The 27,352-nt window shown below is 31.7% G+C and overlaps 1 protein-coding gene across 5 annotated transcripts in view; it reads left to right on the top strand.

The window, feature by feature from the left end:
* LOC116435180 (cysteine-rich secretory protein 2) overlaps positions 1-27,352 on the top strand; it is a 218,779-nt gene that overhangs the window by 126,754 nt on the left and 64,673 nt on the right. For all 5 annotated transcript variants that reach the window (XR_004236705.2, XM_031994486.2, XM_031994485.2 and 2 more), the window contains one exon: positions 18,523-18,620. Coding sequence is in view for 4 of the 5 variants with exons in the window: in XM_031994486.2 (XP_031850346.1) it covers positions 18,539-18,620 (82 nt within the window). In the remaining variant the exon portion in view is untranslated. The remainder of the gene's footprint in view (positions 1-18,522; positions 18,621-27,352) is intronic.

The raw sequence follows: 27,352 nt of genomic DNA, 5'->3' as shown, positions 1-27,352 counted from the left end.
GAAATTAAATGTTTCGTTTTCGCAAAGGTAGAACGGTGATTTTCAAAATTATTTGTGGCTCACGATTGTTACTTCGAACTACATTTCTAGTTATTGACTTGTTCGTGCTTCGTGGGCTGGTTAAGTGATTGTTAGTTTAACGTTTTCTGATTCGCGCTGAGTTTACTATGAAAATTTCATTAGAAGAATATGTGTGATTATGCATTAATAAATTTGTAGATTAGTTTAAAGAAGATTGTCGGTCTATATCAGATTCACCCGTATAGCTGGTGAAACGTAATTAAATTTCTTAGGAAATAGTTTGAACGTTTTCTTTCCTGGAAATAAGAATGATAATTAATAGATACCATTTATGATTAAGTTGAGATTTCATAGATGTATCAATTTTACACAACTGTTTTCGTTAAGTTTTATAAATAAAAAAATAACAGATCATATTTTCAATTGTTCGATTTTTGTATTCTACTTCTTCAGTTCAAAATTTAATGGAATTAGTGTCATTGTATTTTTTCTTAATAAAATTCTGTATTTCAATTTTATTTGGTGATTAGTATTACAGCTTTACATTTAAATAAAATAACATAATTGTAAAAACTCCGAACGCTAATTAAATATAACGTAAGAGATTATGTAAATCAAAAAAGTCTAAGGATTAAGTTCATGAAGTATCAGATTAATAATTGTAAAATTATATTTCCGAAACAGTACATTCATAAAAATTATATTGAAGTATGTACAAGAAATTTATCATTATATTTATTGTTATTTTTTAATACAAATATTGATAAAAAATAATTAAATTAAATATAATAATAATATCATTTAAATTTAATAATGACATTCTCGACATTACTATTCCATATTTTGTTAGTATTGTATGCAGTTCTACCCAATGGTGGGTGCAATGTGTATAATACGCCTCCTGTATTTGTGCCGATTACCGTGGAGCCAAAAGTGCACAGCGGCAAGGGGAAATGCAGATGACTTCAGTAGTAAAGGTGGGGTTTCGTCAGACGTAGCCGACCTTATCTTGTCCTAACTACTGTCGTTGAAACAGTAACATGTTTTTCATCTTTGAGAGTACATTCTGTATCGTTGTAAATTCAAGAAAAGTGTTCAATTGTTTTATAATAATTTTGTAAGCATTTCCTATTCCTTTTATGAAGTGATTTTATCTTCATTTGTTTATTTTATTTTATTTTCTATACTTTATTGTATACCTTATTCTATATTCTATTTTATGTTGTATTTTACATGCATTCTGTTCTATATACTGTGTTATACATTTTTTTCTATTGTATATTTTGTTGTATGACTAATTTACAAAATCATGTATTTCTTCTCTAATAAATGAAGTATATGCACAAAACGATATATGGGACAGGCATTTACACAAAGTTCGTATAGTAGAATATCTTTTAATGTTCTAAAATATAATTCTTCCCGTCGAGAATCTTTTGCACTTTTTTAACACGTTACATGCCACCATAAATTTCAGTTATATTTTTTTATAAAATGTTATGATTTTTTAAATAAACTATTAAATTATATTTAAGTTTTTGGTGACTAGCGTATATTTTTATATCACTTCTTTACGGTTGACTAGTTAATTATGTTTTATGTGTGCAGATGTCATTTTAAAGCTTGGAATGATACTAATTCTTTCAACGTAGAATTATATATATTTTCAGATAAATCCTGTAATTCTTCTTTGTTTTCCTTTGGCTTTTCATTAAAATATATACTAGGTACATTCGTATTGCATTTGATGAGTACACACTTCAGTTTTTGATTTTATTGCGTGCAAAACGAGAGATTTTTCAAATTAAATTCCAGAGTTAACAGGTTAAAAGTATTTTCTTAAAAAAATTGTACCATATGTGGTGCACGAGGCATTGAACGTGTTAAACAAACTTGAGATATTTGAAATCATTCGCAGGCGTCACATTACATGATCAAAGTTCCTCGTATAGATTTGTCACCGGCTTAACCCTTTGCCTTACAATATCGCGTCAGATTCATGGCGAAGATTTCTAATATGGTTTCACACAGATAAATGTCATTCAGTTCTTTTGAGTTCAAATGAAAGATTATTTTTCTTGTCAGAAATTTGTATGGTTTAGAGTAATTTTAAACGTGGAAAGAATATAGAAATTTTTGTTTTACTAATGCATTACTAACGATAAACGAATAGCTCACTTGCCAAATCGATTAATTCCACTTTATGAATTTTTTAAGATTTCATCGTTAAAAGGCGTCATTGGCTTTTGTAATATTAAAAATAAATTTCCTTAATCCTGGATGTGATACCACAAAATAACAAAAATCCTATTGCCTATGCAAAGTTTACAGTAATAATAAAAATTACTTCGAAGTTATACTTATGTTACGTATTCTTTAGATTAAAGCTACAGCTGTAATAATGAAGTACGTTCTATAATAATTATTTAATTTCCTATTTAAAGGAAAATTTTGAAAATCATTGTATAGCTATTGCCTCACTTTTCTCCACCTTTTGTTTTATTATTTAATTTTATTAAACCGTAGGGCGAGCAGTTAAATTTAAATTGACGAGGTACCGAAATTTCCCAGAAAAGATGAAACACGAGACGCCCAAATTTCGTGCACCGAATTCGTTGTGTTTTAAACGGGGACATGGTAAATATCATCGCGAGTTCATAAATAACTAGTTGTTTCCGCATTCCGTCTGATCCTGACAGCTTCCACTGGTAACCCGGTGGAATTCATCGCTGCCTCTTTTCCCTAATTGGATGGCGATGCCGGTAAATAATCTACGATATGAAGGCATCAAGTAAAACCGGGCTGTGGATATACGCGTATTTATATTGTGAGCAAAAAAATATAGCGGCGGTTCGCAATAGTATTTGGTACGCGGGCGAAATTAATTTTCGTTTGAATTATGGCCCCCGCTGTTACAGTAATTTTTTCCGTATCGCGATGTACAATGATCTTGCATTAAGAATTTGCATTTCCACATCAATGTTGCTTTACCTCATATATGATTTTATCTGGAACAAATGTATTTTAAATATTCCGACTACATTTTAAGAGGCTGGAATAAATGTTTTTATTATCGAAACAAATGCGCGCGGCATTAATGATATATTTGTAAGCAAGGCGTACACGAAATGCAATCGGTCGAACGTTTGTTCTAGAATTCGTAGAAATTACATATTTTTGTTTCGCGTATGAGTTTTAAATGGACACTGCCAACGTTTGTTATTTATGGCTTGACCGCGGATTTTTATACATATATTTATGGCGTATGAATATCTCTGAAACTTTATATTCATTGAATTCGTTGCCGGAAAAATTAAAAATTTCTCCCAATTTTTGTATTTTAAAAAAATTTTTTTTTGGAATGGTATACGTTTTTTAGAAGTTTTTCACAACTTATTTGTGACGGAATAATTCAATTTTATTGCAATTAATTTTTAATATTACGGTTTTGACCTGTTTACCATGTATTAATTATATCGGGTAAGTTGAACGATTGTATTCTTTATTTTTACATTGTTTCAATTTAAATTCATATTTTATGAATTATATAGAAATAATTATTAAGTGAATATATTTACAGAACTCGTATAATCGTAAAATATAAAAAAGTTCGTTTATTTTTACAATTTATGTACAAAAAAATAAATATTGTACTATATACAAATATTTTAAAGTATATTCAGTAATTAAATAACCATATAAGTAAATTTCGATAAACATTTTGACCTACAATGTCGTGCCAGATTCGCGACGAAAATGTTAAACTACATTTGACAAATTTAAGTGTTATTTGTCTTTAAAAAATATAAATTAAATATTACTTTTCAATTATTAATCGATAACCTTTTGAGTAAACGTAAACATAGAATAAGCATCCAAATTATGTCTTTCCCTAATAAATTGTTAATGATAATTAGCTGTATCGATCATAGTTGAGAAATAAATCATAGGGCAAGGGGTTAACGGGATAATGTAAACATAAGTACAGCGAAGTATGTAAAAATTTAAATCAATTAAAAGAAACAAATATTTCAGAGTAACTAGCCTTATTTCCTAATTCTATCATGAACCAAAAATATTACGAAAAAATAGGAAGAAAATAAGAAAAAGGAAAGTATGCCTATACAGGGAAACAGTTCGAAAATTGTATACATTTAGAAATCCGCATTAAACCTGAATGTATAAAAAAACTATTCAAAGTGTGCTAAAAACTGCATAAACCTCTACCAAACTGTACAACGTCAGTTTTACAAAACAAGATACAAATTTTATCAAAACAGAACAAGATATAAATTTTATTAAATCAAATCAAGACAAGTTTTATTAAAATAAAACAAGATACAAATTTTATTAAAGAAGAACGTAATATAAATTTTATCAAAACAAAACTCGTTTTCAAATTTATATCTTGATATAAATTTCATTAAAGTATTAAAAATATTTTTCGCGCACATTTATCAGAACCGATATCCAATACAATGCTAACAGAGCATTTCGGTATGAATAATCGCTGTCCTTAGATAAAAATGATGATCAACGCGTTTTCAGATGAACACAAGCATGGTATCAAGTTATAATGGGTGTGATATCAATAATAATAATAATAACAATAATAACAACAATAACAACAATAACAATAACAATAACAATAATAATAATAATAATAATAATAATAATGATAGTTTTACTTTCTTTCGTACCGACAGGCTATGTGATTTTCATTCGCGCAAAACGTATCCACGTGGAGCGGGTACACCGTGTAAATGGAGGGAGAGGTATATACATATTCTTCCCAAACACCCTGTATATCTGTGCTGCGCAACCCCATAAAAATTCCAAATACGACGTTTCGCGAATGAAAATTTCCGCGAAAACCACGGACGGCCGTTGCGCCAGTGACTCCGTGAAAGCTTCATGAGCCAAAACGCGGAGGAACAAAGGCGTTCCTCTTCGGGCACGAGGTAAACACAGACCAATCTCACATAGACAGTATCCTTAAGCAGGGTCCTCCATGCATATATGAAATTCTCGTTGCAATAAAGTTCGCCGGTCGGAGAGGCGCTCAAAATCGAACGTCGAAGATATGTTTCTGCCCCTCCTGTCCCATCGACCACGTAGACGCCTTTATGTCTCGCGTTTTTATTTTCCCCTGGCGGAATTTGACCTTTCACGAATCGAACGAGACGGTTCACGGGAGCGCATGCAAAGTGGTTTAAGATATGGAGCAGATATACGCGTTCGCCGACCCTGTTCTCTCCGTTGCGTCGTTTCACCCTTTTCTCGGGGTTCTTATCGGCTTCTGATCAGTCGGGCTTGAAATCGAGACAAGATACGAACTCATGAACCATTTACTCAGGTATCGAGGCCAAACGTGTGACGAAACCATCACCCTGCCGCCCCTGAATATGTATTTCTTTTTAACACTAACCGTACCGGCACTTTTCCTAGCGTAACCATTCAAATAGCTGGATACAAAATAAAAGTAAACAAGTTAGAAGATACATTTTTTTTAGTAGTAACAGGAACAAAGGGAAAGTCAAAAATTGAAAAATTTATTAATCGGACGATATAGGAATTGATATAAAGTTAAATAAACGAAAGAACACATTAGGTCTTAAGTCCGGTCATTTGACCGGTACCCGGTACGATTAGTGTTAATACTAAAACTACCGAGAAATTAGAGTGACTTATTTTCAATTTCTTATAAAAATTAGAACAATACGTTTCTTGAGATTCGAAGGGTCTCCTAGTCTTGTGTTTGTGAAAATACACGAATTTAATTGAAAATCTTTCGCAAAAACGCCTTCATAAATTAAATACTTGCAAAATCAACAGTCTGAAGTGGGTTGATTTGAACTGTCCAATAGTTTTAATGTTAATATGAATTTTATGAGAACAAACTTACGGCTGCGCACTAAACAACCAAAATATACGTACCGACAGCTGATTAACACTTGAGCTGTCAGCCATAAGCAATAGTCACTGTGAGGTAGAATTTTCCTTTATCTAAGCGTTTTCTAGCTTTCCAATAATTTAAAATCTTCGTGGTAGAGAAAGAATACTTGTCAAATATTTTCTTGAGAACTATGCCTCGTATAAGTTTCATCAAAATCGGCGTGTACTGATTGGAAAGGTTAAGAAACCTATATAAAGATATAAGTTTTGTTAAATAAAGTTACATAAGTTAAATCAATTCTGTAAAGTTATCTCTCTCGAAGCGCTCTCCCAGAGTTATCTCGACGATAATGTTAAAAACATCTTACAACGTCGAAAGCGTTAAACAGATGCGCAAGGAGTTCGCATGTTGTTGGAAACCGAGATGACCGCGCGTTAGCGCGGAAAATTACATGCGTGGGCTCGTGCTCGGTGTTTTTACAGGCCAGCTCTCACGTCTCATTAATCACAATTCTCCGCTTCACCGGGAAAATTCATTATTTCTCGAACGCAGTCCCGAGGAATGTCCACCGTCGTATTAACAGCGGCGGTCGTCGTCAATGGCCACGAAATGACATCAAAGACGGACGGCACAAACGAAGACAGATAGTGTTAAAACATTATCGTAGGGAGCACGAGGAGTCGAAGTTTCCAACGGAGGTCTTTCCTCGCTTGCCAACCCGCGCAGAAAATGAGCTGATTATGAATACGGGTTGTTATCGATTAGTCTGTCTCCCGTTTTAATGAATCCGATAACTTTCACTCGTCGTTCTCGAGGATATTCATGCGGAAACTGACCGCCACACTGCGATTTTCGCACTCCGTTATCACCCTAAATAAGGAGCTTCTAGAAAACATCGATAAGAAAAGGTATCAAACTTGAAAATTAAAAAAAAAATTAAATTTTGTGTGTAAGTAGAGTAAGTCAAGCTTAATAAGTGCATTGTAACTTTTTCGTGGCGAATTTCACTTTGCAAGGGTGAAACCACCCTTTGAAAAGATGCAAATTTTTCTTTTCCGTGGATTATCTTGAAAACGGTAAGAGATGACGAAAAGAAGTTTCAACAAAAAATACATTGTTCTTTCACACTTATAAAATTGCGAAATAAAATGTTTTTAAAATTTATGTCTTTTAACCATTTCTTGTTAGTGTTGGAGGAAGGACTGATTCTTAACAATTTTGTAATTTTAATTAATTTTAAGCATGTACAGACGTTGTAAATCCATAAAGTCCGTATTTACATAATAAAATACTAGAGGCAGAGAATAAATTTGAAATTTACTTCTACATTTTGTGAAATTTGTCGACGGAAGTATGAATTCACACGAACATCTGCAGATTAATAAATGAATATTTAATAGTAATACAATACAAACCTTGATGTTAATATCTGTATTCAATTCGAGTCTCTGAAACAAGTTTAATAACGACTTCATATTTTAATAATAATAAATTTTCAATTAAATGAGTACACTGTAGACGTTGAAATAAATTCACACTGCGAATTTCAGCAGAACGAAGATTAACAAGTAATATGTATCATGCATCAAACATTCTGTAAAGGTAAAAAAGAAAAGTGATTTGCAAAAATATTTTTATCTTATACTATTTCACGTACACATTACAATTTTTTATATTTTCCTTCTTTTTAAAAATTAAAATAAACAAAACTTTTTTAAATCTAATTATAAATTATAAATAGGCAATCTATAAATAACGGAGCAGAATGTATTTTAGATTAAACAATATTTTGCTCAACTTAATTTCTAGCGAAAATGAATTCTGTTTTAATACGTTGAAAAACAAATCATTAAAGAAGTGTACGCAACGTTATTAAATTAAAAATATTTTATTTCACTGGTTGTAAATGATCCAAATTTAACGACAAAAGGAAACTTTTCTCTGTTTAACTGTACAGAACAAGAACGCGCTAACGCGTGGGTGTTGCAGTGGTTAGATAAAAATGAATTTCCACAAACAATTTAGAGTTGAATTGTAAATATCTAACAATAACGAGGAATTTACAATTAATATTCAGATTAGCCAGAAATTTGTCGCATCTAGTAATTTCCACATACCGTTTCGCGTAAGTAAGCTTATATTTTCGAGAGTGGCGAAATATTCATTAAAGAAAGCCTCTTACGGGCGCTTCTTATCTCCACTCCTTTCGCGACGAAACGACGTCGCGTGCTCGTATCCGCTTCAGATAGGCGGCCGTACGTGCGGGAAAACGGAATGTCTGGGACGAAAAGTAAAGCAGTCGGCCAGAAAAGAGCAGGAAATGAAAATATAGAAGACCTGAGGCGACGGCGACGTCGAAGAAGAGATCCGGGGAAGGAGAGGCGGGGATCTGGATGTAATTGCTCGATCGCTTTCTCGATAAAAATTGAATATTCCTGCGGCGAAGCTCTTATGCTTCTTGAGATCGTTCTCTATTGAACGACTTTTCTTCTTCTTCTGCTTCTTCTTTTGCTTCTTCTCCGAAGTAGTATAAATGCAGCCGATGATAAATCGTTGTTTATGACTTCTGTCATTTGACTTCTTTTTAACATGCTTTTTTTCTTGTTAATTGGATTTTAATGTTGGCTAGACTTCTTGGGTTATTAGTAAGGTACAATTACTTGTTTGCGCTTCAGTTCTACATTGACAATATGATATATTATTATAATATAATTATATGAGTATCTTATTTTACTATTTATCATAGTATAATACCATATATCGAATCTATGATGTAATACTTTAACATTGGAGCTACCGAGCTATTTGATATGATTGATATGTAATCCGTATAAAAATTGTAAGAATAGATTATTTTCAGTCCCTTCGGATATTCGTTATGGTATTCAAGGGAAACTATTTATTTTTGAAATTGTTTCGAATATTTGATGCTTTTAAGGTATGAATAATTACGAAACAAGGAAACTGAAACAAGTCATTTTGACTGGTACGTAATTCTAGTGTTGATAGTTCTGCAGGAATTGTTGGGCCTTTGCACTCGAGAGTTTAAACTTTGTGTAGTGTATCAATATGTAAAGTATTGAAATAAAATCCCTTTGCTCCGTAATTTGTGTCGTTTATCGTTAATTTAGTTTCAAAATATAGGTTAATCCAATCAAAAGCTGTTAAATATTTTTAGTGAAAAGCTTCGGAGCCGAAAGGGTTCATCGGTTTTTGATTCTACTACACTATGTATATTTATCATACTATTTTATAAATAATACAATTGGTTTCGTCAGATTATTTCCTCAATTTTAATAATTTTGAAAATATATTATATAAATAATATATCCACAAATCCATTATCACATACTAAATACTGTGTTGCAATTAAAGTTGAAGTGAAGAATCTCTTACGTAAAATGGAACTTTTATTCGTTGTTCTTAAATTTGACGACCATTTCGGAAAATAGGAAATAGTTCATTCGAGTATAATCGAATCGTATAAATGAGATAGTTTCGAACATTTTATGAGTACTTTGAGAAATGAAAACACTTTTAAACGGACTCGAACAGTATTGAACAGGTTCGCAATTTTTATGGGTACTTCACTAGGGAGTCTACTCTCTTTGGAATTATTGTTTCTTTACAGTTTTTAAAATCAATTGTGATAGTCATTATGCATGATTAGAAAATTCTTGGTGATCGATATCACTTTTATGTGTTTGGCAGTAAAACTCGTCCTTATTTTTGTAATCTCTTCATATTTCTCTTCTTTTATTACAGTTTTATATATAATAGAAGAATGTTATCACTGTATTACTCAACTATTGTAGTATCGAGAATATTCATTGTAGGATGAATGGTTTGTTGTGCGTGCGTGAGGGCGACCAGGTCGTATTGCGACGGACCGGCGCCAGGATGTTTGGAAAATAGTGTGACTGCGTTTAGACAATCTCGAGTGGCTGAAAGAATGCGAGGAAGACTGTCTGGAACTGAGCGACTGAACCGTGAGAAAAGCGTGTACGTGACTGCGTGAATTTTGACTATGGACGAAAGATGCGAGTGAGAAGGGTGCAAGGGTGAGAAAGACAGAGCGAATGGGGGTGTGTGATAAAAGCGAGTGGAAATGCGTGCATAGGACATTTTGGTGAGCGACAGCGGAGAAGAACATTTTTGGTGCGAGAGTCGTGTGTTGTATTTTTACGAGTTGTCCGTATTGTTTTCTTTATCTTATTAAATATATTGTTGTTTTCCTAATTCTCTTTTTACTGAAGATCCACATTTTCAAATATATCTAATAGTAAACCACCACTATACTATAATCATTATATACTACTATATTTTATTATATTATACATAGAGATCCCTATTATTATCCATTTTACTATAATTTATATTCCCTTTCATATTTGATTCTCTTAATAAAAAAAAATTAGAATCTTATGTTAGTTTGCAAGGAATATCAGAACAAGTGGCATAAACATGTAAGAATTTGTATGCCGTATACAAAAATAAATGGAGAAAGTATAGTCAAATAAATGCAATTGTTTCATTTGAGGTTTTATTTTCGAGAAAGTCGAATTTGAAAATTCGTTGCTTACAACTGAATAAAATTCACACTTTCTACTATTCGTAGATACCAATGCACACGTAATCAACAGACTTTCGAACTCGATTTTGGGAAAATGGGAATTTAAACTGAAAGCTGTATTACTATCTCTCATATTTATCATTCTTTTATCTACTTTGTCGTGTAGATTCGCGTACAAGTTATATGTACTACTAGTAAAAAGACAGAATGAGTTTGTAGAAGTTAAAGATTTCAGTTCTTTTTTCATTTGTACATACAGTGAACACTGGATAATTGTAACACCCATAGGGACCTGAATGTTGCAATTATAAAAAGGTAGAATCGATTCGATACCAAAAAACAAAGATTCAAGCATGGTGGACATAGAAAAGAACAACGCGAGTGAAGGAAAAAGAAAGAGAGAGTCGAAGCGTTCGGCAACATTGAAGACTCGCATTAAGCTTGAGACCTTTCACTCAAAAATCAAACTTTTTTATTTTTGATTTTTGATGAATGTAGCTTTCACCATTATGTTTGTTATGCTTTTCTGATTAAAATGACACCAAACACGATAGAATTACAGTCAGAATTACTCGTGTAATAAGCGATTGAAGTTTCGGATATAGAAAAGGACTGCGAATAGGAAAAAAAGAGACGTTAAAATTGTCGAGTTCGACAATAGTCGGACCATGTTACACCCTTCAACCGTGACCGGTTATTAAAAGGAACTTGGTGGAGATATGGTAGGGACGATGTTACAATTATGAAGAGGTCCTGCAAGCTGCAAGTATCCAATGTTCACTGTAGCCTTGCAGAATTTTGGTTAATGAAAACAGTTTATTGACACTAGCTTTATGAAAATTTACTGTATAGTTTGCTCTATCATTTTCGGAAAAATTGATATTCGTTTATTTCAATCTTGGAAATTAGAAGACGATTTATCGAACGTTATGGTATGTTAAATGATATCTGCTGGGAATGTGGTGGGGATGACGATGTTGCAATCATGAACCTCGATGTGGCAATTATCAAATGTTTACTGTATATGAGCCACTCATTAACGAAATCGGTTAATTTCATAAAACAAAAACTAGAGAAAAGTAATGCAATAGGTATACGCAGATTTTGAAAATTTCCTGTTAAACAGAAAATCAAATAATCATTGTAGAACGTATTTTAGTTCATTATTGCAAGTGAAGATTTAGTTTAAAGAATATGTAAAATCTATAAAATAGTATAAATTCGAAGTAACTTTTATTATTATTGCAAGCTTCGCATGGTCAAAAGAATATTTGTTCTTGCATTGTACCACACTCGATAAGAACGAAATTTATTTTAAATCTGAAAAGTTATAAGCCAATGAAACGTTTTGACAATAAGGACTTAAAAAATTAAAAAAGTGAAGTTAATAGATTTGATCAATGAGCGGCTTATATATAGAGTGTGAAACGGATTAGAAAGAAATAAACAATACAGCGTGATAAAGAATGACGAAGCTCATGTCGACTAGTAAAATTATTGTTAAATAATACAAGGAAAACCTTGCAATCGTTTTTAAATCCGCTTTTGCGGTAGTCAATACAGAACATTGTTCCCATTTATTCGATATATTTTTCAAAGATGTTTCATGTATTCATCGATACGGAAACATATTTATTATTTGCACGTTTACAATACAATCGATTGGCTTGGCGAGATTTAAATACTGTGATTCTGAACATTTATAAATATGTCAAAGTTGTTCAGATTTTTAAGAAACTCGCACGCATTTTACTTTGAATTTGTTTCCTCAATTTTTAACTGCTGATTTTAGGATTGTGAATTTTTACGTTTGCATGGAACGTACGGCTTGTTTGATTTTATTATGAAATTGTTTGAGAGAACGAAATGAATTTCTTCAGGAATTATATTTGTTTAATGGGATTTATGAAATTAATTTCTTTACTTTATTAAGAAATTTAGGAAACTACATAATTTCTTCAATTTATTAAGAAATTTAGGAAAGTAATTTCTTTGCTTCATTAAGAAATTTGGAAATGTTATTTCTTTAGAATTTACAATTATTTTGTTTTAAGTGTCTGTTTGTTTTCCGTTTTAGTTTGTGATACCGTACTATAAAAAGTGTTTAAAAAAGCGGTATATTTAACATTGGGGATCAGTGACGCTTGAGTGCACTTCGTCGGTCGAAGTCCCACTTTCATTTTTTCTCTTCCTGGTGTGCTCAAAGTCGCTTCACTTTTTTCAAGATACGTATCTCGTGTAGAGAACTTTTTACAGCGGACGAGTATATTTTATTAAGACTTTCTAACGTTTGAATACGTAAAGAAGCAGTTCATTAGAAAGTAAAATTCTAGAAATATATGCTCCTCGATATTTTTCAGCTACAATTCTATTGTTACTTAAAAATAGATGATAGACTGAGACCTCAAAATATCTATAATGAAAGAGGAAATTTCGAAACTTCAGGACCAACTTAAAACTGAAACTACCGGACGGGTTAAATTGACCCACTTCAGAATTTTTATTTTATAAGTATTTCAATTATGAAGGCGTTTTTGCGGGAGACTTTAAATTGAATGTTTGTATTTGTACAGATACAAGGCTAGACTCTCCAAATATTAAGAAACGTATTGTTATAATTTTTATAAAAAATTAGAAATAAGTCATTTTAATTGCTTTGTAGTTTTGTATAGAGAATTTTTAGGGCAATCTGGCATAAGCAGCGAAATATCAACAATCTAGACGTAATCATCAAGTGACAGTTTTACAGACGAAGTGAACAATAAGATCACCAGAGGAACAGTATCACAGAATAAAGACTTTTGAACATCAGTAGAACTATTTTTCGTTCCTAGACCAGTGGATGGTCTTTCAGGTTTAATAGACGGCATATCGTGCAATATACAGAGATTGCGCAAAAAAAATTAATTGATTCGAATGAGCTCGACACAAACGGTATTCTGTCCGCGGGAATTTCACTATTGGTTCTTGAGTTTTGTGAAATTTAAGCGGGCATCGCTATACGATCCGTGGAAATGAGTGGCTTCTTGACATTTCGTTCCCCTTTGAAAACGCGAAGATCTTGTTTATGAGGTCATGGATCTCCCGCAGGCTGGTACGCAAACATTTTAGGCTAGCCGGAGCCAGATATACTGTAGACTCTGCGCGTTGACCTATCCGATAACAAAAGCTCCGGATGGACTGCCGGTACACCGATTTCGACGTGGATAAAAAATTTTCCCGGGGCACCATCACGGGACGAAACACGAAACGCGTGCTATCTCTCTTCTTCCAACGAAAATCTCACATCTTGTTGGACACGGGAAATATCGTTCACGCTGCACAGTGATGCCTTCCGACGAAAAGCTGGCCAATATTCATAATTTCATAGGATTTTTGTAAAAATTGTTATATTCATACTTTTGGAGTTGTTAAATCTGAATATTTTATGAAAAATTTTAAATATAAAATGGCGGTATTCAGAAAATAATTTTAAAATAAATTTTTGTAAATATTTATTGTTTTTTAACTTTTCACAAAATTGATGCCATTAACCAGATAACTGCGTTCGGCGAATATACATGTCATCTGAAAACGCAAAATGGTAATAATTTTTTCAGATACATGTGTAATTTTTCTTCGTTTTGCTTTAGTTTTTCGTTAAAATATATTATAGATGCATTCGCCCGGCGTTTAATGAGTATACACTTTGTTGCTTGATTTTATGGCGCGCATAATGAGAGATTTTTGAAACTAAATTCCACAGTTAACTGGTTAAAACATCGAATTTAGTAGAATGGTGGTAATTTCGAAACGTTTTTGCAGTGACTTTTTACATTTAAAAGAATTATTGCATCGACCACTCTAAACTGAAGTTTTGTCAAATTATAATTTCGAAAATACTGTTAAGTAAGATTGTATCAATGGTTTAGAAAAATTCCCTTATTTTACATTCCATTTTTACAAATATATTAACCTTACTAATGTCAGAGATATCGTTAATATGATTTAATGCGACACACTATATATATATTTGTGCAAATTTGTGCAAATTTTTTCATCGGTACATCATACTAAACATGTTACTTGATATCAGGAAACATGTCCTAGAGTGACACTCAGTGACATCCACGTTGGTTTTTCTTCCGCTTTATTAAAACATGACTTATGAAACGAATTGTGTTCGTTTGTGTCGCGATTTACTGCGCGAATTTTGATTCTGTTGAGGGTCGTAAATCCCGAAGTAACCTTTCTTGACAAATTAATCTTGGACAATTTAATCGATAGCGTTAAATTCCGACTGATGGACTAGTTATTTCGATTGTAGTTCCCAAAACTTAGAGGAGTATTCTCGTTGTTCCGAACGATGGACTCGTGATTATTATGAGCTTACGATTGTGAGTCTCATATGATTGACTCGGTTAAACTTGTATTGTCCCGAACGATGGACTTGTGATGAGTTTCGTGTGATTGACTCGGTTGAACTTGTCGTATGAATGACTGGATTCTGTTGTAATGATGTGAGGTCGTTCCAAGTGTGCTGATTGAGTTTTCCGATTTTCCAATCAGCGCACATTTAAAAATTCGAAGTTTTGGAATACCTCTTAGCCAGCCCCTTTCTTCACAACGGTGGTGGCAATGTCGATGCTTGGGGGATTTCTCCAAGGTTCGACGATGACACGGAAATTTCCTCCAGGTCGACTGTTGACTATAAGGACTGTTACGCACGTGTTTCAGTCGACCCTTCGGAAATTCCGGGTTTATGACATGGCTAATCCTTAAGACGGATGAAACGAAAAATCTAAAGTTATTATACAAAAATGGAAATGACTCGAAAAATAAACTTTACTGTCGCGAACATGAAATTGCTGGTAATAGAGATAGATTCAAAAAAACGTTCAAGAAAATCAAACACCACAACCATCTTTTTATCCAGGATAATTTATTTATTTTATCTGTATGGCTGATATATGCTTATATGATCTATTTTAATAGTCAAGTGTTTTAAATAAGAAATTTGTTAAGAAACATTTTCCCTGGCACATTGAAAGGACTCTAATTTTCGTGATATTAATCCCTTGCCCCATGATTTATTTCTCAGCTATGATTGGTACTACTACTTTACTATTAATAATTTATTAAAAGGAAAGAAAAATTCTGGGCATATTCTATGTGTATGTTTGCTCTAAAATATAATAATTCATAACAGAAGAATAATATTTAATTTGCATTTATAAAGCGGATTAATATTTATGCTTATTAAATTCTATTTGAAAGTTTCACTACGAGCCTTACATGTTATTATAAGTCAAGAAGTTAAGAGCCTTGAAATTTCATCAACTTTGACAGACCATATGTCAGTAACCAATCAATATATTTAAAAATTTTAAACCATATTAGATGCACTGAAGTGTATACAATACTACTGCAGCAGAAAAACGCAGGTGTATGCTTTGAAAGTGCTTCGCGAGCTATAGCAGCGTGATCGTGAGCCTCGCGTTAAATTTAAATTCGCAACTCGAAATTTCCTCGACCGGATTTCACTCGTTGAAATGAGGGCAGATTTTTTCTAGTTAAATAAAACAAAACACTGCAAATCGAACCATTGCGATGGGTGATTGCGATTCATTTGACGCTCATCGATTCTGTTAAACGAATGAAATTGTTTCATCCGAGAAATCGTTCAAATCGTTTTGATCATGTTACTTTCATTTGTGTCTTCCTTTCTCTCTTTTCGTGTGCAAGATTTTTAAAGAGTTGTGCTCATCGTGGACGGAATTTGAAGTTTTTGCTTGGAACGTTATTTTAGGATTTTTTGCGTTATTGTGTTCGTTAGTATTTTTTGGTTGGTGAAGGATAAACTCGTGACCGCATTTGGAAGCGTCTAAAGAGTAACATTCTTTTGGAATTCCTTTTTCATTTCTACTCACAATGATTTGCTAAATCACCTGTAACTTATCCAGTTTGTTCAAATGTAGCTTCGGAAATAATGATTAACTTGTTTTAGATAAAAGCATGAGTGGTGTATTACAATTACTGGAATTGATTCTAAAGTCATGCGATATACTAATTTACAGTTTTCACTTCAGTGTACACAGGTTTCCTCAAAAAGTAAAGTACAAATTAATTCCCTAAAATATATTAAATATTGATTCATCGAGAAACAGTTTATTCATTTATTATCTCGGGAGTTTTAATATTACATTGAAACGATCAATTTTTTCGGACATTTCTTTTTAAGAGATTGGCAACTTTATGGATGAAAGTTGAAATGTTCCAATATGAAATTTTATATTCTTTATGCGATAACAAGATTTATAAATCAAATAATAAATTAATCAAATAAAATATACAAAGTGCATAAATCTAAATGCATAATTTTATGTGTTGTGTTTTATAAATATGTAAATCTTATATATTATATCTATTTAATAGAAACTTATATAATTTTAAACACGCTCGCAGACAGTAAAAATTTAAATGAGCTACAAAAATAGAAAAAATACAGATGCAGTACTCCGAAAATTAAAGTGCGTAATAATTTCAAAAAATTATGGCTATATAGTTTAAATGCATGATAATGTGACTTATAAATTTGCATGTTATATTATTCATACAATTTTGCATCACACTGAAAATAAATGGTATAGCATTCCCATTCGCGAATGTGTTGAGAAAAACGCATTTATACTTAAAATCACCACAAACGTGAAATCTGTCAAGATTCTATGAATCATTAATTCCACAACATAAGCAGTTGAACAACTACTCATTTGGGTACTTACATATTACGCGGACCACCTTTATTTCCTAACTAAAGATTACACTGGTTAGTCATTTGGGTTAAGTTTTAGATAGTATTTATTTAATCCATTGCTCTATGACTTCTTTCTTAACTATGATCAATGCAACTATGTATCTCATCGTTAATAATTTATTAGGAAATAAAAAATATTTGTTCTTATTCTACGTCTACGTTCACTCCGAAGGTTAACAATTGATAATAGAAAAGTAATATTTAATTTATATTTATAAAGCATCAATAGTACTTAGATTTTTCAAATTCAATTGAAATTTTCGTCACGAGTCTGACATAATATCGTAGATTCAGGGGTTAACTTGCTAAGTGTGGGATTTAGTTTGTAAAGTCTCTCGTCTTGCGCATATTAGAATAAAAAGTAAGGTGTGCATTCTTCAAACGCAGTACGAATGCCCCTAGGGTGTATTTGAATGAAAAACCAAAGCAAAACAAAGAAGAATTACGTGTTTATCTGAAAAAATACAGAATTCATCGTTGAAAGAATTAGTATCGTTTCAAGCTTTAAGATGACGCGTATACTCGTCAAACGCAGTTAACTGGTGAACATGTTGATCGCCACGGTGGTCATCGATGACCAGAGTGTCCAAACTACTTGAAAAACACTTACAAGAAGAAAACCGATGACGAATTAAAATGTTTAGTAACTATATAATAATATAACTTTAGAATTATTATACCAAACCAGCAATAACTAATTCTAACACCATTTGTCTTTGTTATGATACGACAAGTAATATTATATGAGCTGCTCTAAATTCTCGTGGCGGTCAACGTGTTAATATTTTATTATTTTTATTTTATTTCTTAACGAGTTCATTGCATTCGACGAGTATACATGTCACTTTTATAGTCAAAATGATACTAATTCTTTCAAAACTACGAATTCTTTATTTTTTCAGGTATACATGTAATTCTTCTTCATTTTACTTTAGTTTTTCATTAGTATAGATTATAGATTCATGTGCCCTGCGTTTGATAAATATACACTTTATTTGATTTTCGAAAATAAATTCCACAGTTAAAAAATACAAGTTAAAAACGAGGATAGTCCGTATAATAGGTAAGTACTCTCATTTGCATTATATAATGCAATATAACTTTGGGTATTTTTCATTATTCTCAAAGATGACTTATTTCTCTATCCATCAAGATTACGCGACTTCATGCAAGTTTTAAATCGTGCCCAGGCGTTTATCAGCTTTATGGAATAACATGTTCGTTACTATGTTGCAGGTCGTAATCGGAAATTATGAGGTGGCTGTGGATTATCATCCTGATAGCTTTGGCGCTGCCGGCGGCCGTGCCGCGGAAGACGCATCGCAGTAAACCCAGTAAAGTATCATTTATTTTAATCACTCTTCGTTTTCACTTTCTTTCCTTTTCTTGCTAAACTAACGATAATCGCGCAAGGCTATTAAGTTCTCGTTAACTTTTTTTGTGCAATTTTCTACACAAGGCAATTCAAAGAATCTATTTACGGGAAAATATTGCGCCTTTTGTTTAAAGAGATACTATTGTAATCTCTGTAAGAGTGTCGATATTAATCGCGATGGAAATTATTTTATAGAAAAATATAAATTATTGAAACTTTCATGAATATAATTGATGAACGTAGTATTTGCTTTCTCGGATCTGTAATTTTATATTTTTCTCTGGAAAGGATCATATGCTAGCAGTATTCACAGTTCACCTCTTTTTTCTGCAAATTTACAAAATGTCACTGGCCGTCAACGACAATCCTCTTAACAACCGGTCAATTAATTGTTAACACATTATTGACGGGTCACGAGTTGACTCATGTTTTCAAAATTTCATTTCAATTCATTATGTATAAATAAAGTATACTGAAGTTTATTTAGGTTGTTTCATTTTCATATTTAATTATGGAATAATAATGAGTAACATGTGATAGGTTCCGAATAAATTTCCGGTCAACAATCTGTTAATAAATTCCATTTGAAATCCGCCACAAGTCTAACACGATATCATAATACAATGGGTTAAAATGCAAAAGATGTGGACAGAACTTATTTCTCGTGTTAGGTTTCTTTCGCGGATTTATGGATTACTTGTCACATGAAATTTTCGTACGATTTTTACGTGTAAAACATGACGAAATTTGTACTGACAGCCTGTATAATAAGGTGTTTTTTTCTGCGCGTCTATGTATACACGAAGTAGTGTGGAGTATTGAAGACTGAGAGCTGATGACGGATCGTTCGCGAAAGTTTGCGTGAGCTTCGAAATAAGAGAAAAAGAACGAAGGTAAATGAAAAATGGAAAAGATAGGTAGCAAACGAAGAAGTGATGAGATCCCAGGAAATCTCAAAGGGATGGAGAAGCAATAAATCTACAGATCCGCGTGCGAACATTCATGAGAGCTAGATCGTCGAATGTGCGTGAGGATTAACTTGCTTTGGATTAGGTTTGGATTATATCTTGCGCCAAGTCTCGTTACTTAAATTCAGATAATCTAAAACAACAAAAAATAGTTAAACATAAGTTTTAACGATAGAACTACCGAACATTTAAGATGATTAATATTTAATTTAATTTAATTCTTTGAATTAAGAGATCGTAATTATAAAGATTGTAACAATATTTTTCAATTTCTTCATATATTGATTACACTATTCAAGTGAAACTATTTATTTTTCAAATCATTTCGAATATTTAACACTTTTAAGACATTGTTATATAAATAAAACAATTGTTTTCGAATGAGCTTCTTAAATTTTTCTTTATTTCAGTGGAAATAAATTGGAAGTATTCTTAATATTGTATTTAACACTATTTTCACCGAAGGTGTCGAAAAACATCCCTTACAATTGTGAAATTATTTTCTATGTTTAACTTTTTCTCCATCGATTTTTCAACTTTTATTATAATGATTATAAAATTCATTCTAATAATTAAGCATCCTTAGTTTAATTATAATTATTAAGAACTCTTAATTTAACTCTAATAATTATTAATAACATTAATTCATGATCCCTCTGAATGTATACTTAGAAAATAATTTTATCTTAAAATTTTAGAAGGTGTCAAAGGATACTTTTCTATAAAAATACTGTTAAAAGGCATACACTTTACCTTTGATTATTTTATAAATTATTTTATCGATTATTTTATAAATTTATTATTAATTTTGGACAATCCTGCAATACGACCTCAGGAACTGTCTTTTTAATTAATACGATATAAAATATGTTTTCACTACACATTAATATTATTACAAACTATTAGGATTGATAATAAATTTAATAAAGACAATCGATTTTTTTCCATGCAGAAGTAAAAATTATGTATCTTTTAATGGTAAATTCTTATACGTGTAATTAAATTTTTTAGTGTGTCATAAATGCAGAAGGTCCAGAATAATTCTGCCCTGATTTATACAGAACGTATATATTCCTGAATCAGGAATTACAAACTTGATTTATAAAATTCTCTTATCTTAATACATATTTCATATTTACATGTTAGAACACTATTTACACAGTAGCTTTTACGCGCGTCCTTAATTTACGCAGCCAAAAAATTTATTTTCCTGGAAGTTTTCGTGCAAGGACTGAGGGGGAGCGTGCGACCGACTCTACTTTTCCTTATGTACTTTTAATATTTCATTATTTTTGTTTGTTAATCTATTTGAAATAAATAAAATATTTTCTAAAATAATTTTTTTGAAACAAATATGTATTTTTAATACTTATATGTACTAGCTTTTAGTTTTAATATTTTTCCTTTTGTACTGACAGACTTTATTTACGCGATTTTAAATCGCGTAAAACAAATTCACGTGGAACGGATTTTCGCGTAAATCAAGGGTCAGGTGTACGGTGCACGAAAGTATACCGCATCAGAGCCATCAATAACACTACACAGCAGACATACAGCGTACCGAAGAGATTAAATTCAAAAATTCTTATAGATAATTGATTTGAATAAACTTTTTGTGGTTTTAGATAAAAATATCAATTAAGGCCGTTTAACTGTCTGAGACATTTATAACTTCAATTTTGTAATAAATGTATGTAGAATGATAATATAAAAGTATCGCGAAGCAATGTCGTTGCAAAAATTCGACGACTTAAGGAAGTTAGAATATTTTCAACGAAACTATTTTAATAGCTTTATATTTTTAAAATATTATGAAGCACGTTTTATATGGAAATTTCTAGAATTCGTGAGGTTTTAAAATTTTGAACGTTATATAAAGAACCGCATTATTTATGAGATGACGACAATATTTTCAACTGAAACTTTTACGAATATTTTCACTTGTTCAATATAAAAGTTTGCTGATCTAAAGGAAGTTGCTTATCAAACACTTGTCCGAGTACCATATCTAACTACCAGCGCATGAAGCCGGCATGTATCAAAGAGGAAATGTTTCGCGTGAGTCCTCTGCGCTATCAAACAATAACAAAACGATCAAGCCATGAGTAACGATTAACTCACGGTCCGCCAGCAAAGATCAATCACGCCCGACCATGGCTACAAATTAACACTAGAACTCTTATAAAAGTCAAAACGACTGGTTTCAATTTCTTTGTTTCTCAATTATTGATATCTTAAAAGCATTGAATATTCGAAATGATCTTGAAAATAAATAGGTTTACTTGAATACTATATTGAATATCCGAAGAAACCGAAAATAATCTATTGTTATAATTTTTATAGAGATTACATATCAATCATATTAACCGCTCGGTAGTTCTAGTGTTAATGTGAAGTAGAAACGCGCAGAATTGCAGCAGTGACAAACGAGCATCGAAGAAACGACCCAAGGATAAGACGACGGTAAAAATTGTCACCATAATAATGAATCACATGGTATTATAGAATATTAAAATTGTAAAATAAATGAACAAAGGAAACAGAGAAAAGCGTGCGTGATAAATATTTTTCTATTTGGCTTCCTCTTTCAAGATAAAACGTACGAGGAGAGGTCCAGCAATCCATCAAAAGTACTTTCTTTTCACTTTCGCGGAGATTGTATCAAACGTCGCATTATTAGTACTACGTCGTAGTATTAACTTTACAAACTAAACATGTGGAACCATGTTATCGATCATGGGGTGCATTAATGCGAAGTCACTGTGACTGAACAGATGACCTTTTTTAAACACTGCGTCCTTTTCTGTACTGAAAAACATTCTACACTTGTCTCGATTTTAATATTAATAAGTAAATTATGGATCTTTAAAGATACAAGTGAAATACACTTTTTTAGTGTAATTTACGTTTGCAGTTAAACAAGTTTACTGTTTCCTTCTATAATCTTAAGACGTCAATATTGACACAGGGACATTATTGAATTCGTCTATAAGTTATTATTCGTCATTTTTTCAAGCTTCTTTTATTCATATCTGATATACATTATAGTAACTGTATAAAAATTCATAGTATAATGATGATAACAAAGTGTAACAATTTTATTGCTTATAACAATTTTTAGTAACAAATAAATAGAAATGAATAAATGCAATTGCAAGTACGAACATAATTTCATTCTAAGAATTGTAATTCGAACTTTAATTGTAATTCTAAGGATTTAATTGTGGCTCGTTGCCAATGGGTAGTTTAAAGTGAGGAAATGTCATAAATAATAATGGAAATCGTATGATTCATTACACGAGCAGCAATGCAATTCTGTATTTTCGTACAAAATAAAAAAAAGGGTATTCAATATAACCGATTTTATGTCACATCTCAGTATACAATCAACGTGGAATTAGGTCCAACGAACTCATTGTTGGGTACAAAGACAATTGTTTCGGAATGTTTAGCTGCTTGAATACAGTGCTGTGTAGGTATATACACAGTTCATATCGAGGACTGTATTGTATATAGGAAAACAGTTCGTGTTCGCGTTAAAACTCCATTCAGGTTACTAGACGTAGGATCAAAGACTCCATTCGTTTCAGTGTAGGTTGTTGGAAAAGGATTATGCAGAATATCGCGAAAGAGGAATTGTTCAGGGCGTTGGAAGAGAAAAATTATGCGGGGTGTACAAATCGAAGAGCTGTTAAAGATTTTGCACTAGAAAATAAATCGAAAATGACGTATAAACTTTTTCCTATACGAAGTTTTACGAATGTGATTTATTTAAACACGTTGACTGCCATAGTGGTCACCGATGACTATTCCAAAGTACTTGAAAACAATTACAAGAAAAAAGCTGAAGTGGAATCAAAATGTTTAGTTACATAGGTAACTAAATAATAATGTAGCCATATAATAACTAGGTCGAAAAGTGATAAGCGGTGCGTTCGCGCATTTCTCGTTTCAGCACAGAAACTAAATTACACTTTTCTGTTTTTACGTACAAAATTCTGAATAAAGCGAGCATTCAGTTTTGTCACTTTTAAGCAGATAATAACAAAAATAAATAATTAGAAAAAAAATAAATAAACTTAATTTTGTTCTACGAATCGATATGCACTAAATTAATCACTTTTATCGAATTAATCACTTTTAAGCAATGTAGTAGACAAACGTGATCACGCTGCTTAAAACTTAGCACTAAACGTATCGCGGTTGGTCAAATGACCGGGTTTGAACATTAATTTAAAATTTCATTTTAAATTCTGTGTTATTTTGTTCATTTAATTTTACGCCAATTCCCATATTGTCCGATTAATCAATTTTTCAATTTTCGTCTTTCCTTCTACTTATATTTCCGCTAAGAAAAATCGATCATGTAACTTGTTTACTTTTATTTTGTAATCAGTGATTCGATTGGTTACTTTAGAAATCGGTGTGTGCACAGTGTCGGTATGCTTACTGTTAAATGGTTAAGAGTTATGATACCAAATCGTTAATAATTAATTCTAATATCATTTGCGTCTGTTATGATACGATAAGTAACGTTATACGAAACGTTAAAAATTCTCGTGGTCAACGTATTAATCCCTTGTTCTATGATTTATTTCGTAACTATAATTAACACAACTATGTATCTCATCGTTAATAATTTATTAGGAAATGAAAAAATGTTTGTTCTTATTCTACATCTAAGTTTACTCTAAGGTTAACGAATGGTAATAGAAAAGTAATATTTAATTTATATTTAAAAACAATAAGATTCTTAGATTTCTAAAATTCAGTTTAAAATTTTCGTCGCGTGTTTGCCACGATATTGTAGGTCAAGGCGTTAAATACGATTTACCGTGATGTTTAACATATTCTAGACCAGGATCCTTTAAAAAGACTGTCCTAAAAAGGTAGAACTTTTTTTAGCTCTTAGATTAGATTTCTATATTTAGATAGATTTTTGTTATCTTATCACAATTCATCTTAAGTTCTTAGCTTGAAAATTGTATAAGTTTCAATCTTTATACACCTTTAATTTTTACTTTATTTGTATGTAATTGGTCTTTTTGGCTACAAGTTATAAATTATACACCTGGCGTGTAACCCGTCTTCAATGGGTTGAGTAAAAGTAAAATTATTTAGTTTTTAAGTGAATACGATAGAACGCCGGAACAGGTTTCCTTGCTCGCCGGAATATTCATTACTTGCACCTGCTACGTAGACTCTAAACTTCATTGCCTCTAATTTTGGAGCCGAGAAAAAAGCACCGATATACAGTTGCTATAAACAATGGCGAAACTTCTCCAAGCAGTGCTGCGGGAATTCCATAATCGCCGAAAATCAGTAAAATTTATGCGTAGAAATGCGTTTCTAATGATATAGAAACATGTTTCAAATATTTATCGTACGATACAATTGCGTATCATTTGAAGTTTTAAGGCTAATTAAAAACTTATCGAAAATTGAATAATTAAAATTATTACCAATAACTTAATAATTAAACATTTTTAACATAAAATAAATTTTAATGTTAATAAAAAAATGTTTGAAATTTTAACATGGCTGCCACGGTGGATACCAATGATCGATGTTTCCAAATTACTTGAAAACAATTATAACACTGATTAACATGATTTTTGTTATAGATGGTTTAATGGGTGACCTTAAACATATTCAAATGTTTATAATGTCATTAAAATTAACATCATTGTGTTCACGAAGGTCCATAGAATAATATTATGTAAGGAAAGTTCGAAAAATTGTCATAATTAAGACACAACAAATGTTCAAAGTTGAAGAATTGAGTCTTTTTCCAAAATCGATTTTCTCAAAAGCTATGAATAATGGAAAATAACGGATTGCATACTCGAATTCAACACGAGAAATACTGTTAAGATCACCCATTAAACCTTCTGTAACAAAAGAAAAGTGAAATTTTGTAGACCAGTGTAATTCGTAAGACAACTCACTAACGTTAATGTAAAAATTATGGTACCAAATAATTGAAAATTCATCTGTTTTATCTTTGCTGCAAAACAATAAAGTGATACATAAAATGCTGACGTTTTTCGTGGCTGTCAGTTCATTTTTAAAATAATGAAGACTAAATAATTATTTTCGAACGCTTAACCAATAATAAGTACATGCAACATACTTGACAGTGTATTATTTTACATTAAAAAATAAATTAGAAATGTAGAATCAAATTTTCTATTTGGCACCCTGTTTTCAGGAAACTCGAGTTTTGAACATATGTCGGCAGTTAATGAGATGCAGATGTGCTTCACAAATTTTCAAACCGAATTTTTTGATTGTACCATCCATATTCAGGAGCATCAGCCAAGAATACGCGTGCCTCCTGATCTGAAATGAATAAATTTTTTCGTGTACTTTTGATTTATATTTTTGTGTAAATTCACTCATTCATATTATTATTTTGGTGTCTCCTCGTATAAGAGAACTGCTGTAATAAAAATTAAATGATATTTTATTTCTCATAAAACTTCATGAAATATTTCTTAAATTGTTGCTCTATGGATTTTTAGGAAATATGCTTGTCAAAATCACATTGTATAATTTTATAAAATCAATTTCGATATCCTTATGTATCTTTTTGTAAAGAAGAATTTGTTTTAATACACTTTTCTTATCTGAAAATATCGTTTTTCTGTTGTATATCATGATTGAGATGTGAAAATGTGATTTACTCTTTGCTTGAAATGTTATTTCTATTTGTTTTTCATTTTCCCATACTTGCAAAATAAGAACTCTGAAATGGGTCAATTTGATCCGTCCGATAGTTTTAGTGTTAAGTGGATTAAATTGAATTTCCTACAAGATACATTCGCTAGGTATCTTGAAAAGTTAATTTTTCTTAAGCCAGTTATACATTACGTACACATGAGTAATATATAATCGTCCTAACGTGAATAACATAATTAAATTACATGCAGCTGCAAAATTTTCTATGTAACTAAACATATAATGCACTTATTGTACATGCAATAACAAGTTCACGGTACAGAATATAATTTCCTGTCACGGTACATCGTTTCTAACAATGACATATTTCACTTCGAAAGTCCGCCGTGAAAGTTCGCTCTTGATTATAACAACTTCGAGAATTGGATGGAAGGTAAAGCTGCTGACTTTCTAACTTTTACTAAAATCGTGCTATTTTAATTGATACAGAAGGAAAATAAAATACGATGCTTTAAAGTTGCCATTCTATTTACCGTGTTTACTTCACTGTATAGTCGCCTCCCATCATCACATATCTCTCTTACTGATGAAAAACTTTTTGAAACTTGTTATTGAACACTTCCGCACAGTGGTCTCGAAACTGTTTGGAGGAGTGCTTTTCACAGCGAGAAATTCGATCTCGCCACGTTGTTGCTTAAACCGCGAAATCTCTTCGCACAACCGCATTGCATTCACTAAACGCATAGTGAAGACGTCAAGGAGCAAATGACTACTTGCAGCAGCTGCGTGCTTACAACCGTTAATCTTTAAATGGCTTGTGGCTGGATCTATTGTGACCCATTGCTTAATTTATTCAATTACTTTATCAATTTTGTTAATTACCTTTAAAACTTTATTTAATTACCAAGCTCATGGTAGCTAATTTAAATTATTTGTTATTTTCAGTAGATGCAACATGTAATTTGGCGTGTTTCAAAGAAATAGCTTCAGAAACGTACTGAAAAATTTTGGTTGACTATTTAAATGGTTGACTGGATAGTTG

This window comes from Nomia melanderi, chromosome 11, assembly GCF_051020985.1.
Source record: "Nomia melanderi isolate GNS246 chromosome 11, iyNomMela1, whole genome shotgun sequence".
Lineage (NCBI taxonomy): Eukaryota > Metazoa > Arthropoda > Insecta > Hymenoptera > Halictidae > Nomia > Nomia melanderi.
Note: the sequence above shows the minus strand (reverse complement) of the source record. Positions and strands in the feature narration are given on the sequence as shown.